Raw genomic sequence first — 18,249 nt, forward strand, 5'->3', positions numbered from 1 at the left:
TACTGAAAAGTGGAGAATATGACGCAGATGAAGACAGTGTCCTGATCCGGACCGGTATCTTGGCTGGTTGATATTATTGGCTGTCACAAACATACATATGGGTTTCGGCATATATGTTCTCAGTATGCACCGACGTGAAAACCTTTTGCATATTGCCGAAAAAGATGCTTAGGGGTAATTTAGAAATGGTGCCATCAAACTAATTGCCTGGCAGACTATGTTCTGGCTCCATCCTTCATAATAGTCTCAGCACTGTCTGCAGCACATGTAGCAGAGGATGGATCACAGCTGAGCAGACGGTGTTGTGGAACCAAGTCCATCAAAAAGTTTAAAAGCTGTGTGCAATTCATGTGAACTGAGCAGTAGCTATCATGAGTTGTGATGTCACCCGACACTTTCAACAGCAGGATCTGTGTTACGTTTTTTTAACTACTAGTAGATGCAAATCTGCATTTAGCCAATAGAGCTTAAACTGGCTGAGAACAGCTGAGATGATCCAACTTTCATGTCCAGGATCATCACGACTGACGAGAGGTGGATCATTGGTTAATCCAGTATCAGACTCCAGTAGTGTTCCTTCATAATGCAATACTATAAAATAGAGAAGCTTGGAAGGAGAAACAATCTACATAATACAGCCTCCTCTTTGATTTCTGATCTTGTATTCCGTTTGTGTCATGTCTTGCTTGTATCGTTTCTAATCTCATCCAGATGGATGACATCTCAGCGAGGTGAAAAACTCCTTGTGGTGTAACATCCCACTATCGCCAAAGAATCTACAGCGGCAGACTTCACCTTCCAAATGAACACACCAAGTTTGGGACTGCACAACAACAAAATCTGCATGCATTACACAATAACATATGCACGAGCGTCTCTGAAAAAGCTGAGCCGGTGTGTGAAAGACGCTCAGCGAGAGACACCCTGGTGTCGCACAGTAAACAATCGCTCCAGTCGGCCCTCTAATGGGACTCTGGAGGAGGCCTCAGATCCTCCCAGAGCTCACGTCTGGCTGGATCAAAGGCATTTTACTTGGAAATCCTGTCAGACTGAGCAGAAACAAGAAGAATCCAAATTTTCAAACAGAGAATTTCACACTACGAAGCAAACAAGCAATTATTGTGACATTGGACAGAAGTCAAACTGGTGTCACACTAAAAGACACATTTCCAAATAATTAATGGGAGTGTTTCAGGCATATATTTGTCTGTCTCGTATTGGAGAATCATGTCATGTCAGATTTGCACATAAACACACCAACAACTCCAGACTACTATTTCTAATATTTCTCATAAGAAATCCAGCCTCCCACCTCCTCTAGCAGTCATCAGGCTCATGAAAATGCATCACTGCTGTTATAGTTTGGAATCTGAGCAGGAACAGGTTTCTGCTCTGACCTATAGTCTATAAAACTGGAAGGAGGTTAATCTAATTCCAATTTATATCCACAAACAGTGTGCAGGTTGTTTCCCTGTGTAACCTCCATTAACAACACTGAACTTTCTATTCATTTTATACTTCCTATGCAAAGGACCGCATGTACCTTCACACTGTTGCATAATTTACAAGTCATCAGTAAATCCAAAATAACAAATGTGTGAACCCAAATGACTGCCTGGAGAAGAGCAGCAGCGAGGTTTTATGAGCCTGTTTCTCAGGAAAAAAAACCTCAACCTACTCAGTCTGGTGTGGAGTTTGAAAAAGTTCTGTAATAAGAACCAATGACAAAATAAAAGATTTACAGCCTTCCTGTGATTCATTTCACTGTGATACGAACAAATAAAGCACCCAGGAGACAGTTACTGTTGTTTCAAATGAGCTAACTGGCTGTTGCAGTGCACTTTTTGCCAGACTTGTGTTCTTTTCTACTCCAGCCAGACTGTTTTTGGCTTGTATACACCTCACTAAAAGTTTTGTAGAGTGTCCAAACAACTAGTGCGATACTGATACAGTTTTACTGAGAATCAATATGGGGCTATCTGCTTTCCCTGCTCTGTATTGTACACACTGGATGATACAGACTAGTGGCCGCTGTAAATCCCCATTAGATAAATACTAAACCTCAAAATGTACCACAGGCTTTGTGAGTGAATATTCACTTACAAATGCTGCTTCATCTTCATAATTACCGTTCATTTGGCTATTATCTACTTTCTATATTGCTGTCAAATTAATGTTGATAGCAGAAATTGCTGAGGCATTGATAACATCTCATGATTTTTATCCATATTCCCTTCTGCTTCCTTTGCAATCATTGAACAAAAAATATTTACAGACAGAGTTAATTCTGCAGCAATTGCAGTACTGATTGGAAATATTTCCCATCTTGCATGGAAACTAAATTTTAATTATAATTAGTATTTTCTAATTTTGCAAACATTTTCCGTCTTTGATGCTAATACATTAACTCGTGCTGCTGTGTCAATTGGAATTTCCCCTGCAGGGGATCAGCAACAGCACATCTTATCCTTTTATCTAAACACGTGCATCGGGATTTTTTTCTAATATTCGTTACAATAATCACAACTATAAAATATGCAGCAGATCTGTGGCATCTCATTGAACAACGAATGCAGGAGGTCTGTCAGACTGTAATCAGTGCTACAAAGGAGATGTCTCCCTCGATTGATAACAAAAATGTTCCCTGATTAGTAATTTCACACAATTGCACTCAATAATTACATTGATAGACATATTTAGTAAGCAGAGATGCCAGCTGGTAACTCCAAAATTTAAGGAGGACTGCATTTATTTTAATTCAGAATGAGATTTAAGAAAGTGCATCATTAAAATACTGATTTGAGCAGTGTTTTGATTTTAAAGCTTTCCATCTTCCTTATCACCGACAGTCACTTGTTGCTTTTGGTTTGTTCTGCTGGATTATTATGGACTGGGAATGTCAGGAGGACCACATTTAGACCAACAAGGAGCTTCAGTGCACACATAAAAACCCAACAAATAAAATGCCCAGCAATAAAAAGAGAAATACCTGTGAAGTTATTTTTCACTGCAATATAAAGTTCTGCGCTATGGCAACAGTACAGCCATGACTAGAAAGAGAGAGAATTCAGAAATGCCTTTAGTACAGTGTGACAAAGTTAAATTGGAATAAATTATAAAAAAGAAACAACAAAAGCTGGATTTCTGCAATTATTTGTTTTAGAAAAACAAATGTAATCACTATGTATTATTATTACTGAATTTCCCTTCGGGGATGAATAAAGTGATTCTATTCTATTCTATGTACACCATATGTTAAATGACCACATGTGCTACCAATACTGGGGAAAATGATGATTCTATATACTATAAATATTTAACCATTTACATTTTAACAGCCACTACAAACCAGGTGTTTTTCACACTCTTCTGCGCACCAACTCTAGAAAGATATTTCACTGTGCTGAATATATCTTCTAATAACTTGCTGACAACCTGCTCCTCTGTATACTGTTTATGAGCCATGCTGCATTTATTTTATTAATCGAGTACGTGTTATGTTGTTCCCAGTCTCTCTAATTTGTTTTGTTTGTCTCCTGAGCTGAAAAGTCCCTTAATTTTGCCCCATGACTATTGGTGACAGCTGGCTCCTTACAGCTTCTTGGTTGCAGAAAGAAATGCCTAAAAATGTATTTATAAATGTTTTTGTATTTTACAGGATACAGTGCAGACATATAATTTGGGGCAGTTTTTAAAATAAGAGATGTAGAATATAATGCTATTAATAAAACACCACAATTTATGTCTTAGTTTTGGTTCATATTCCCAGTGAAACAAAAAGTCATACGATTAGCTCAAGAACAGTTGGAAAGGTGAAAATTCAATGATTTTTTCCCCTGTTTTTAAATGGTTAAATGGAGGACTTATTTATATATTTTTAAATAATTCTTTTTTCAAATTTGCTAATGAGTTTTTGGGTCCAGCTGGTTAAATAAAGATCAGCTTTATAATGACAAAGATTTGGGTTAAGATGATGAAGGACACAACATTTGTAAACCTCAACTAAGCTTGAAAAAAACTTTGTATAGTCATCTAAATAGCAGTTTAATTTTTGGGGAAACACTAATCACATTTCTCACAAAACACATGTTGACGTGCCACAGCAGGAAAAGCTCAGGTATCAAAAATAAAGTGATTCCATTCAGCTGCTTTAGTTTCAGGGTCCAGGTACTGCTGCTTCCATGGTTGCTTATCGTTATGGCTTACACAACAGTAACACATTTGCTTTTCATGTCAAAAGGTCTGCTGTGAAAAACAAAGAATAATTGAGTATTTTGTGCAAAAGTCGCAAACCTTAGTGCAATCTGAATGTAAGACTATAGTACATGCTCATTTATATACAATTCTATAGTACTATTCAGAAATGAAGGCTCATGTTTTGTGGAAAACTGTGCAACAGTGCAAACAAATGTACAAACGTAGGTGTAAGTGACTGCAGCTCTTCTGACTTTCAGCAAAATAAGCACGTACTAGTATATTAGACAGCAAAATATTATCAAAGAGAGTATCTGTGGTGAAGCTATTAAAGCCCTGAGTCAAAAACAAGACAGAAAGAACCGCTATCTACAGTATTCACAGTTTTGTTTTTCTCTCAAAAAACTAAGAATCTCCACAACAGTCAGTTGGAAGCTGTGTGAGTTAGTGTTCATATCTGCTGTATACAGACTGACAATACAGTGGGAGTCTGACAGAGACAATGTTTAGAAGAGCTAAAGGCGGAAGGAGAAGCATTTAGGATAACGTGGAAATATCTAAAGTGACACAATCTCATGCTCGTGTTGTTCAGCGTTTGCCAGACTTTCCTGCTACATCAGTTTGATTCCTCTGGTCTCATATATACAGCAGAAAGAAGCAAAACCTGCCAACAATAGAAGAAAATCCAGCTGGAAATGGATAAAAACATAATACAGATGTAAATTTACAAAGCTGAGGCTGCCACTGGCTCCTTATATAAAATAAAATAGGAATTTATTCGTTTCTTGTTCGAAGTTCGTGAACTCCAAACCTCCAGCGTGCTGAAGGAAACCACATGACAAAAGCCTGCAAACTGTCTACGACTTGTTCTAACAACCGCCGCCAAGGAGGACGAGCGTTTGGATTCGGCCAACAAAGAGACAGCAGCTGGATGACGTGCAGAGTCTTTCTACCTCTGCAGGATCCAGACCAGGAAAAAGCTCTTCTCTTATCGTGTTACATATTTGGACTAAAACCTCCCTTTCGCTGCTCGCTGACACATTACCCTCTGGCTGCGTTTCTGATTTCGGTATTTACAGCCCAGCTGGGCATTGTAAGGCCGGATTTCGCTGTCAGCATCATCTACAGCCAGCTGGTATCACGGAGCCTCCGTGAATGGGATCTCAGCTACTGAGAGTGTTGTGTTCAAAACCTGGGCAGAGCACTGGGTTTCAACAACTGGGAGAGGACATGAAAGTTTTATGAAGAGATATAAAACCAAACAGACAAACACAGCTGGGCATTTAGATACAAAACTGGAAATGTACCAGGAATATTTTCACAAGAAACTTCACATCTAGAATATCACCTAAAATGGAATGTGTTTTTGCAGCTCCAAACATAAATCTTCTATCATTCAAAGGTATAATTTCATCATAATTTCTGGTGACCTGTCTTTTGTAGCATGTGTACAGAATCTGCGCAAAATGCAACAAATCACTGATTGTAGTTTAACGATGGGAAAAATTAACTGGAGTAACATCTAACAGATATAGTTTAACAATACAAAGAAGTTTTTACTTCATATTTGCTTAATTCTTCAAGAGAAAAACATTTTTCAATCTGCGCTTTTGTGTATTCCTGTGGTACACTTACCTACCTTCAGGAAAATTGTAAAATCTTTCTTTTTCTCCATATATTAGTGCATCTTTTTTTTTAAATAATGGTGTATAATTTCACTATATATTTTTATTTTATTATTGCTCTTATTTTAGCTTTGATTTTCATTTACCACCTCAACTCCAAAACTCGCTGGCAGCTTTGAAAATGGAAAAAAATAAAAAAATAAAAATTGCCATAATGCCGCCTTTTATCTGAGAAAGAATTGTCAAATTTTTCAACTTTCTGACATTCTTTGAACCACTCATCTGCGACGAGCGGTTCAGTCAGGGCGGTTATCTAAATCTAGGCATAAAATTGTGACATTTCATCAAATTCACATTATTCTACATCTTTCTTCTAACTGCAGCCAACAGTCATATGGAAAAAATTCTGATAATATTCGGTTGAACTCTTTACACAGAGCAGAGAAGAGGTAAATATACATTAGAGTTTAGCAAATAAAATAATTATAGTATGTACAGCTCCTTTATCCCAGTAATGCAACACCTGTAGGCACTTGGGAAAAGGCTGTATATGTTTGTTTTGGTCCCCCCCCCCCCCATTTTCCCTCCGTTTTTATGATTTATGGCATTTTAAGCTTGTTATACAGCACAACAGACATTTCTGTGTCCTCTCTCCTTCTCCTACCTCTAGTCATGGTTGTGCTGTTTCCATTGAAATGCAGGTTTTTATATTCCAGTGAAAAATGAGCACACGTTGACTAAAACGCGACAGAAACATCTTTGGTTTCTGCGGGTTCAATTGAATACATGACGGGCTCCAAATTTGGATCGATTAGCTCAATAACAATATGCTAGTATTACATTTATATCGGATCTCTGTGTATTTATTTTATCCATAGTACAGTTTTTAATAATGTAACCGATAACTGGCTTCAAATCACAGTTGCGGGATTGTGTTTTACACCCTACTTAACTGTAAATTACACTTAAAAGATGTATTCTCAACACTCACATCAACATATATGCATCGCATACTGCAGCTGAATAAATCTATAGATTACAGCATCTCCATACATCACTGTAGTACCACCAGAGCACACAGTGCAATAGTAGCCTGTAGAGGTGGCATCAGTCGGGTATCTTACCCTCGATCCTGGGGGACCATCTCTACCAGGTGATCCAGGACCTCCAGGAACACCCTAAACAAGACACACACACGAGGTTGGATTACTAGAAACATACAGAGTGAGGTTGATGGACTGCATAGCATCAGTTAGACGTTACCTTAAATTAATAACAAAAAGTTTAAATAACTTCCAAAGTGATTTTTCTGTGATGCAGCTGAAGAGACATTCATGTTACTTTCAGCCAAGCTAGTATTCATCAATAAATATCATAATTGTTGCAGAAACTTAAAGATTTTAGGTAAAATTTATGGAATTTGTGTCCAGGGCTCCACATCAATCAGTGAGTCCTCAAGATCAGAGTTTCCAAGTTATGAATTGATCTAATTTATTACTGTACTTACTGTTTCAACCTGTCACTTGCTGAACCACACACAGTTTAACAAAGAAGGTCTTTTTTTCCACAAGGATTTCACAGTAATTAAGATACACGTACACACTGAACCAAAGGTCAGAGCAGCTGAGAGTCTGCCGTCCTGCTCATTGATGCTTCGACTGCAGTGGACATAAATTTGATTTGTGGACAGAAGCACCTTCCAACCCTCCGGCTGCAGACGGTCTTTGCACCAGCAGGCGACCCTGCTGCTCCATCTCCTGCCCCATTTCCCCTCCATCCACCTCGCTGCAGGTCAACGCACACGGCCATCTCCAAAATAGAGTCACAGATTAAGTGTGGAGGCGATTTATCTCTGCACTTCAGTATTAGTGGAAGGCTCATAAAACAGGACAGTTAACACTGTTAAAGGTTCTACAAATTACAGGACGGGGGCTGCAGAGGACAGGCCTCGTATGATTAATGAGGTGCTGTTGTTCAGATGTTGGCCGATGTTCATTCTCCCAAAACGTCTGCAATAATGTCTCCCCCGTCACTTTCACTCGCATACCTATAAACCTCAACAAACACAGAGCAGGGAAATAGGCTTCCATCTGCACAAATACACTGCAAATAATGTAAATCACTTCTATTAATAACCGAGTGTTGAAGAAGTTGAAGTGTAAGGTGAGGCTGGAGGGTCTGAAGGGAAAGAATGCAGTCTGGTGGTGCTTCTACAGCCGTCAAAAGTACAAAACACAAACAGACCTGCACAAAAACTAGCCTAAAATCATCTGAATAGAAATCGATGAGCAGATAATTGAAAACAAGTGCAGTTTCACAGATTCCCACAATGAGCTGAGAGAAATGTGCCGCTCACCTTTGATCAAAATGACAAATATGAAATTCATTAATAGGTCGGTCTGAAACTACTTTCATTTGATTCAACTGTGTAACCCCACACAGTACTAACACTACAAAATGCAGTTTAGCATCCAACCAGAAGAGCAAAAGCAGCAGTAGAGCATTATTTAGAGTATGTTACAGTATAAATAGAACAAACCGTACAAAATAGATCATCAAAATCTGAAACAACTCCAACCTCAGCATTGGTGCTGAAAGGTTCAGAAAGATTTAAATAGCTAAACAACTAATCAAAATAGTTTCCAAGGAGCTACAACTTTTTTGATAAAAGTGAAATGTTCTTAAATTCACAAAAAGATGTATTTTTTCATTTGTTTCCAGAAAAACAGCTTAATGGACTAAAGCATCACTCTAAACGGAAAACAATGCCCATCCAGATAAGCGTTTCAGCTTTGTTTGAGAAATAATCTCCATTTTAGGCAACATTCTAGCTATAAATCCACTTGGAAAGGGTCTTGATTGCTCCTCCTTATCTATAATTATGTGAAGAGGAGCTAAATTTGCAACTGAATGAGGAAACAGAGCCAGTTCTGAACAGGAGTCTTTTCTCATCTATATGTGCACGACATGGGCAGTTTAAAGTTCATTATGCTAACGAAAAGATTCATCCTGAAGTGAACCCTGACTCTTATCTACACTTTTTGGACCTATTTGCAACTTTGTTCTGTGGAGATGCATTTCAAATTCACAGGTATTTGAGAACCTCTCAATCGATTGCTGCTGACAGCAACATCTGAAGCAGTTCTTCAAACTATAAAAGACATACTGCTGTCTTTGCATCTCTGACTGCTAGATGATTGGGTTTTCTCACGTGGAAAGTCCTAGATTTGTAGAGCCTCTGCAGTTTTTGCAACTACAAAAAGTTAGATGCACAAAAATAGGATCTACTGTTAAATTCCCAGAGGCCTGGCAACCGTTTATCTCACACATGAGGAACTGCAAACTTCCTTTTAAGGATGGTGGCGTTGGAGTGTTGCTCCACAAAACTATATTTCTAAATAACTAAACTGCATTTTCAATTATAGTTTAAGGTCAATGTCCTTCTATTCTGGAATAAACGTGATTTGTCACTTGTGGCGTTCAGTTTGAAAAAGCCACAAAGCCCACGTCTGTCACAGACCACAGATAAAAGATAAACGTACCCACCATGACATCACCTATTGGTTCATGGAGGAATGTTTGGAAGCCTTGAGTTTGAAATTAGGCGGTCAAGTTATTGGTCTTCTGAAACCAGACTGGAGAACCTGAGGAACCTGCCCTGCTTTGTTGTCTATTTTACTCTAAATGGGGCAATGATTTACAAAATGAACATCCTTCTTTATTCAAAATGTTAAAAAAAAACAGTGATTAAGACTATAAATTTATCAGGAAAATGTTTACAGAGGTAACAAATCAAGAGAGAAATAGAGTTGCCGTCTCATAGACTTCTATACAATTAGACTTCCAAGGAGTTGCCTCCTGCTGGCGGTTAGACAGAATATACATTTTATGACACTTCAATGTCAGCTTCACTCCTCAGGCCCAGAAGCCACTTTCATCTATTAAATACAGCCTGTGGTTTCTGTCCATGTAGTCTACAATACAATCTCAGACTTTTCAAATAAAACTAGGGTCAGCAAAAGTCAATTTTCGATGTCTGAACGAATGCTCTTTGAAATGAAATCATTAATGTGGATGTAGCCTCCATTACACACCAATTATGAAATATTCAGCATCCAATCATCATGTATTCATGTATTTCATTGCTTCTTAATAAATTATTTCTAAAACATGACGCACACTGAAAATAATAGGAGCAGGAAGGCCAAAGAAATAAATAATCCAAATCCAAGAGGGCAAGTAATTCTGATTCACCACATTAGCCTTGGGATCACTTTGCCGCAGGACGACGCACACACAGCTCTGAGTTTCTTAGTGAACAGCAGATTAAACCTTGAGGAAGACGGGGGACTATAAGGAGCGACTACATACATCTGCAGAAGATCTACAAAGAAGTTTAAATTACTGCCACACACACATAAAGCCCCAACCTATAGTCCCTTTGCAGACAAAACAAAATTATTACTTGATAACACACCCACTGGCTGATAAACAGAATGAAAGTGAGTGATGACACGCACAAACACACACTCCTTGCTATTCATTGCAGCCGCATTTTTCACTGTCAAATTGAAACGGAGGTGGAAGCGACGACAAGGTTACGTTGTATTTACTGCAGCGGGAGGGAAACAGGAAGAAGGGGGAAGAGAGGGAGAGTAAGTAATTGATGCTTTAGAGTTGTGAGATTCTCTGTGGTCCCTCGTATATTACAACAGAGCCCTGGAAGCTACAATATTCCCCCACTGAGCCACGCACACACCCATTCATATTCCTCTCTCTGACAAAACACATTATTACTCAGTAACACAGTGCAGCACAGGGCAGCACTGCCAGCTTTTATTAATAGGACTATGCAGGCGCCGGTAGATAGTGCTGCATCGAGGAGCGCTGCAGCTCTCTGCAAACTCCTTCTGAGACTGGTTGTTCTCGCCTCCCGAGAGCATCTACTGTTACTTCCTCTCATAAAAATTAAACAGGTCCAGCAGAAGCAAACGTTTCTAAGTCAGTTCTGGTCCCATCAAAAACTCGAAACAAAGGTAAATTTACTGATCCAAACCTACAAGAGCAGAATAAAAAACCCTAACAGTGCAACTTTGCAGCTGCTTCATAGTTTATCTGCACCAGCACTAGAATCAACACCTGTCCAATTAAGCAAACATTCTTGTCATTATCATATTTTAAACATTTCGCCTCATAATTAAGACCCTGTTGACTCAGAAGACTTTGGGGAGTTAATCAGCATGGCTACCCAGGCATTAAATCCACCCCTGAGTATGATTAAAGGAGAAATACTGCAGGGATAGCTAGAAGAAATGACCATCCCATCATAGTAAAGCAGCACTGAAGGCAGATCGATGTATCAGTTTGACATGATTAGGGACTACAACAACTTGCGGTTGGCGATGCAAAAAAGTAAAAATAAAGCACTCAAAAATACAAACTTTTGCCACGTCAGCTCCGCTTGAAGAGCTCGACTGCAGCAAAATGTGCCTGTAAGGAATTTAAAGTCCACTAATTCTCTAAAACGTCTCATCTCCACTAACTGTAATGGGTCATCCAACGATTTAGAAGTAGAGAGCAGAAAAATAATAACTTGTTGACTTCACAGGGCCAATAGAGACACAAGGCAGGAAAACTCACAGACTGTGAAGAGTTTGTACAAAAAAGATCACAACCCCTTTAACCCTCTGAACCTCAAGCTGTTTCTGGCTGTTTTTGTTTTTCCTCAGGGTGGGTTTATTTTTCACTGCAACATGAAGTCCTGCACCTCTGTGGACACAGAACAACCACGACTAGAAGGAGGAAGAAAAAAGGTCTCACAGTTACATTGACATAGATCATAAAAAAGGCAAAAATATAGTTACTTTGATTACTCATTTTGTAAAAATTATCAAAGGAATCAATATGTCCCACAGATATTAAAAATACTAATATTAGTACTGGAAAAAATGGTGGCTATTTACATGTTTACTGGCTTTACAAAGTAGTTGTTTTTCACACTATTCCGCAAGTCTTGAAAGATGTTTCACCATGCTGAATGTATGTTCCAGTAACGTCCTCCTCTTTATACCAATTTTAAGCCATGCTGCATTTATTTATTTGCTCAAATATGTTTAATTTCCCCCTCATTCTCTCTTGTCATCTCCTCTCTGCTCTGAAGAAGCACTGCCTGCAGTTCTATCGAGGACTGAAAATGCAGAAGTTTACATTTTTCGCAGGATCTGGTACGGGCGAAACATTTGGATGACTTTGATGAAATATCACAAATGTAAGCTTATTTTTGGTAATTTTTCTTCACTGAACTGTACTTCAAACATGGTATACTGATGGCATGTCAGAAAGTCGAAAATTTTATGGTTTTTTTTCTATTTTTACAGTTTCTGGCATTGATAAATTGTGTAACTTTGCAGATATTTTAAAAAGAAATCATGCTTTTGAAATATGCTGGTGGGTTTTGGGGTTCAGAGTTAACTCTAAGTTTAGGGGCTAATAAATGAAATATATATTGCTTCCCATCAATGAAAATATTCTGCTATATCTTTTTAATTATGACATTCTACATTTCAAAACAGCTGATGCACACAGATAAAAGCTGTATGCAGAAAAGGGCTCGACTTCAATTCCATCCTCAATTGACTCTCCCTGTCAGGAGACTATAAAGGCATTATGGGTGTTCTTTTTCCACTTCGTAAGTTTGATAGAAGCCACCATTTCTGCTGTGGAGCAGTTAGTGCTGCATCAGGATCTACTGTGACTCAGTGTGACTGAGCAGGCTGAAGCTGAAAGAACTTTTAGGGATGTTTCTCTCCCTCATTCTCCTCTTACAAACAATAAATCATCTACAGGAAAACACACACAAGCAATTTTCATTAGAACATGTACACATTATCTGTTATTATTTTAAGCTTCAATATGACAATGAGCTTGTCAGCCAAGACCACAAAACTCATTGAGAAGAAATAGGAATATTATCTGGCAGGAAACACTCTGCAGCAACAATAAAATTCATTTTGCAGTGTGTTGTGTTGCTGCTGTGGAGTCTCCAATGATAAATTTACCATTTAACTCACCAGTTTAGCTTGAAAACAGCACAGATTTAAACTCCCAAACTCCACTGGATCAACTGAAAGGAGCCATGATTCACCTCCACAGGTGTTTTCACTTAATTACACTGATTAGCTTTCTCCTCTGTTTGTTCTACTGTTGTTGTGGGGAAATAAATCAGTTTATTCAGACGCATTGTGAGACTTATCTTCCTTTGGGGGGGGGGGGGGGGGGGGGGGGGGGCAGACATTGAGTCTCCAATGACATACATAAATACATTCTAAGGCTAAGACCTGGTTTAAGGTTAGTCAGAGGTTAAATTGTGATTTGTGAGGAAGGGTGAGCATCTGTTCAGTGAGGTCGGGGTCACAGACTAGTGTAAAAGGTAGAAGTTGTGGGCATTTCTTCAGTAGAAAGTAGTTCCAGTGAAAATTACACATCCTGTTCAGAGGATTTGGATTGTCCAGAGTAACAAAAGTTCTGTTTTAGAAAAGAGTTGCTCCAGTTCCTTATTCTAAATGTCATTAAGCTGATAAGAACCACATTTCTTTAAATCTCCAATTTTTTGGTAAAATTTGTCTCACGTGGCTCAAAATGACATCTCACTAAAAACCTAAATACCAAAATTCGCATTTTTAAAGTTATTTTATCCATTTGCATTCATGTGCCTTTGATTAATGTAACATTTAAAATTAATTGAAAGAAAAAATACAGTTCACCCCATGAAGCTCTGCGAAGTCCCAAAGGACACAAATACAACATCCTAAACATACAGGCCTAAATTCAAATACATTGTAGTATTTACAGTAACTTCAGCACAGGATCACAAATAGTGCTTTTATTGTTAGCCATGCCGTCTGTTGCCTTATTTTTTTATTCACTTCAGTACGTCTCTCACAAAAATGATTGCATTTAAGCAGCAAATTTTTAAAAAATGCCCTGCAAACCTCACTGTAATCATCTGCTTGATATGCAACAAAAAGTGATCCTCCAGAAGAAACTAAATTTGGATTTTTTGCTGAAAACAAACAAGAATGACGGATTCCCCCAGAGCACAAGTGCTTTGTTCCCACTGATTTCAGTTTTGAATTTCTTAGGTTGACAGGGTTTTGTTCGATCACAATGACAAGTCAGAGGATGTAAATAATTACTACAGGTGAACTCTACAAAGGAATTCAAGGTACCACTTCTCACCACTTATTAAAATACATGACCTAAAGATTTTTTTTAAAAAATCCCACGTAATTATTTAAATAAACTTTTTAAGTTGCTATCATTATTTCTGATGGGTTGAGTTGACATAATATTAGTAATTGCATTAACTCCATAATGCGTGTAATTTAAACTCAAATTTCTACATTAGTTCATCCATCCATCCATTATCTATACAACATTTAATCCTCATTAGGGTTGTGGGGGCTGGAGTCCATCCCAGCTGACTTAGGGCGAAGGCAGGGGACACCCAGGACAGGTCACCAGTCTGTCACAGGGCTACATATACAGACAAACAATCACACTCACATTCACACCTACGGACAATTTAGAATCACCAGTTAACCTCAGCATGTTTTTGGACTGTGGGATGAAGTCAGAGTAACCGGAGAATACCCATACATGCACAGGGAGAACATGCAAACTCCATGCAGAAAGATCCCGAGAAAGCCGGCACCCAAACCAGAGATCTTCCAGCTGCAAGCTGACAGTCCTAACCACCGAGCCACTGCGCAGCCCTATGTTAGTTCATTTAAAATGAAATTCAAGTTGAGGTAAGTAAATAAAATTGGCTTGATGATTAAATTTCCTCTTTCTTCTATCTACAAACTACTGGAGAAACTTACCGTATTTTCTGAACTATAAGGCGCACTTATAGCAATAAACCTATTAGAGAACATTACATAAAGCTATGTACTGACTATTGTCCGAGCTTTCGCGAAAGCCGGCATCATTGCTGAACAGCCACCCGGCAACGAGACTGACTCCGACAATGACGAGAGTGAACCTGGCACATTTGATGTCAAAATTGCCCAGCTGTTCAATCCAGATACAGAAGATGATGACTTTTATGGATTTGCGACAAAAGATTGATCAAAAAATAATGTGTGTATTTTTAAATACGTAGTAGAATAAAATTCATCCAAACTCACTGTTTTGCTTCCGTTTCCTTGTTTTAGCATGCGCCCAATAATACGGTGTGCCTTATATACGGCTTAAGTACAGAAATAAACCCTGTAATTGAGACTGCGCCTTACAATCCGATGTGCCTTATGGTGCGGAAAATACGGTAATTTTCTAAATCAGCCAGTTTTATAACTTCTGTTCATAATTATGGTAATTAAGTACAAAACATTTAAAAATTCCTCTGAAATAATGAAATGCAACTTGGAACAATTAAATTTTTCTTGACTAATCAACTTTAAAAGCATACGTTTCTGCTTTCAGTTATCAAGTAAATGTCAATTACCAATATGTTTGCTTGTGGGGGAAAAGCTGATTCCTCTGACTCAGTCTAGTTTTTTTGGGTTCAACATATTTTCATTAGCAGATTGAAGCAAACTATCGTGCTCATTTTTTTGTGGAGTAAAACGTTATTTCCAGAATGTAGTGCTGCTGTTTCACCTGATGCATAACCCCTCTATCCTGCTGCTGTAGGATGCAGAAGATGCTATATGTTTAATACAGTCCAACAAAAGAAGAAGGGGGATGTCTGCTTTGGTGGTCTCAATTTAACGCAACTTTTACAGCGCAAGTCAAGAGTTTGCCTTCTAAAATGATGGAAACATGACTGTGCTTGTGGTTGACTGACTCACAAAAACTCCTATTTGTGATTTTAGTCTGGTGACAACACAAAAATTCCCAGCACAGACCCGCCCAGCTACAACCTGAGCAAAGATCTAATTAAGCAGAAAGATTAACAGCTGGTGTGCAGCACCCTGAAAGTACAAACAAAGGCCACTGTTTGCAAAAAGCAATAACCGAATCTTGCAAACATGTTCATAGAGAATTCCTGCAAAATTAGCCAAAAAAATTAAACATTGTGTCACCAGAATTATTCTAACAAGCACATAAATGACAAAATCTTCCTTTAAAAATCACATCTTCCCCTGGTGCAGAGCTACTAGAGCGGTGACTGTCTGTGCTGATATCCAGAGCTCCCAGTAGAACACCATTAAATTAATTCAGTATTACCTTTGATTGGTTCACTGCTCAATAATGGAGACGCTGGTAATGATTATTCACATCCCAATGATTCCATTAGACTACTCTGTGTCCACATGTGTGTCTGTGTGTGTCAGCAGTGAAACAGTCCACACACACACAGAACATTTCCATCCATCTCCCTCTCATCACCATCTCCCTTGACCTCACCTCTTTTCACTCATTTACATTGTGCAGTAAACTCCACATCAGTCTCAAAACCCAAGGAAAAATAACCAAAAAAATGATTAAATTTGCAGAAATATGCCTTTACAGTGCAACAAGTTTCCTTCCTGTGAGCCTGCAGGGCACCTTATTGATAATAAATGTAGAATTCATTTGTATTCTCCACACAAACACACACAGTAGAGCAATGTATAGACACACACAGCTGTTATAACCCAGCACAGCTCACTGCAGTTCCTTTAGTGAAGACAAAACCAGAGGTAGAAACACAGGTTGGGAAGTAGTTGCCAGTTTGGGTTGTAATATTGGGAATTAGCATCACAAACACACACTTCAGAGCTGTGTCTCAACGTTGCCATCATTTTTAGGAAATGTTCTTACCATTGGTCCGGCGGGACCGATCTCTCCTCGCTCTCCCTTCTCCCCAGCAGCACCCTGTAAAACAAACAAGTCACTGCACCTCAACGTCGGACCCGTGCTCGTCTCGATAGCTACTGGAGGACTGGAAAAGCCAACATCAGTTATCTTAATAAGATGCTGGGCCACCACAAGTCCCCCAGAACTCCTTCAGAGTGCTTTGGACAAGATCCCACGAATGTCTGGAAGTCTATTTGAGGCATATGTCAACATTTTTCAGTTTATGCTGGCAGACAGTGGACAGTTCAACATAAAGTCCATTCATAGCCGCACACAGTCTGTGAACCTACAGGAGAAAGGTGGGAACTATTAAACCATCAACCAATTCAACGTATGAGTGATACTTGGGGATAATAAAACTTTTGTTTCCATATTTGACTTGAACAAATGTTTCAAAAACAATAGAGCCACAGTTGTTTGTTCTGAGAAAGGTGTCACAAATTAGTCTTACTCTAATGCTAGAATAATTGTGGAAACTTTCAAGATGTGCCATTGAACTCCTTAAGAAATCTTACCGGGGGTCCCTGAATAGAGAGTCCACTGGGTCCCTGAGGCCCAGGTGGTCCTGCAGGCCCAGCAGGACCAGCTTCTCCCACAGGCCCTTGAGGTCCCTGTTAAACCAGCACAAAGAGAAACCTTAAATGGCATGTAAATTAGATTTAATTTCCAGAAAATTACAAAAAAATGAACTCTCAACCTTGGAGATCTTAGACAGTGCTGGTAGACTGTTGGAGCTCAATCTGAGGTTCAAAGACTAAAATAATCTGACTAATCCTCATATGTACATGAATAAATAAGCGTATCAAGCATTTCATGGTTGTGTAAAATAAAACGGTTCAGCGGTAGAAAGGATACAATCAAAGAGTTGGAAAAACGCTTCAAATGGTCACATTTCTGCAAGTTTGTGTTCTGTTTGTTCAACAGGTTTTTGAAAAATGGCTTTGACTTTGTTCTGTGTGGTTGTGTTACAGTGCAGCTACAGGCACCAGCAAAAGAGGCAAAAATCCCCAAATTAAAACCAGACCCAGGTTTTAAGAGCCATTATTATCCATGAGTTTATTTCATACCAATTTATTTCCCTCCTACAGATCGAACAGTGTTAAATCTACATGACAGTTCCATGTCTCAGCTGTAGTTAGGCCCAAAACGCTATCTGGAGTGATGAAAAAACGGTAAGACATTGTGTTACAGATAAATATAGACTATTTTGACTACATATGTCATGTACATATGTTAGTAGTCAGTGTCAAAGCCTTTATTTTCCCCTACATCACTTAAACAGTCTTTCTGCCTGTCTCCACTGGGATTTTGTTCCTCTTCAAGTTGATCTTTAAGGTTGAAGATTTGAGATGTTACACAATGTGGAAGTTCTTGTACCTTTTGATTACACTTTGCACTATGGCCACTGGTACAAGACAACAGCTGAATATGGCTTTATAATCTTTCCTCCATCTTGTGAGCAGCCTTAATGCACAATTTTCTCTCAGTGATGGTCCATAATAGCAGCTTAATGAGCTTTTTGGTTTCAGGTACGACTTGAAATTGACTAGGAAAAGACTAGAGAACTACTACATCAGCTGTTCTCAGT

General features: G+C 38.7%; 1 protein-coding gene across 3 annotated transcripts in view; it reads right to left on the bottom strand.

Annotated features, from left to right (window-relative positions):
• col14a1a (collagen, type XIV, alpha 1a) overlaps positions 1 to 18,249 on the bottom strand; it is a 221,085-nt gene that overhangs the window by 39,709 nt on the left and 163,127 nt on the right. For all 3 annotated transcript variants that reach the window (XM_051956908.1, XM_051956909.1, XM_022194221.2), the window contains exons 38-40: positions 17,177 to 17,272; positions 16,626 to 16,679; positions 6,944 to 6,997 (exon numbers count right to left, since the gene is read on the bottom strand). In XM_051956908.1, coding sequence (XP_051812868.1) covers positions 6,944 to 6,997; positions 16,626 to 16,679; positions 17,177 to 17,272 — 204 coding nt within the window. The remainder of the gene's footprint in view (positions 1 to 6,943; positions 6,998 to 16,625; positions 16,680 to 17,176; positions 17,273 to 18,249) is intronic.

Source organism: Acanthochromis polyacanthus, chromosome 12 (assembly GCF_021347895.1).
Source record: "Acanthochromis polyacanthus isolate Apoly-LR-REF ecotype Palm Island chromosome 12, KAUST_Apoly_ChrSc, whole genome shotgun sequence".
Lineage (NCBI taxonomy): Eukaryota > Metazoa > Chordata > Actinopteri > Pomacentridae > Acanthochromis > Acanthochromis polyacanthus.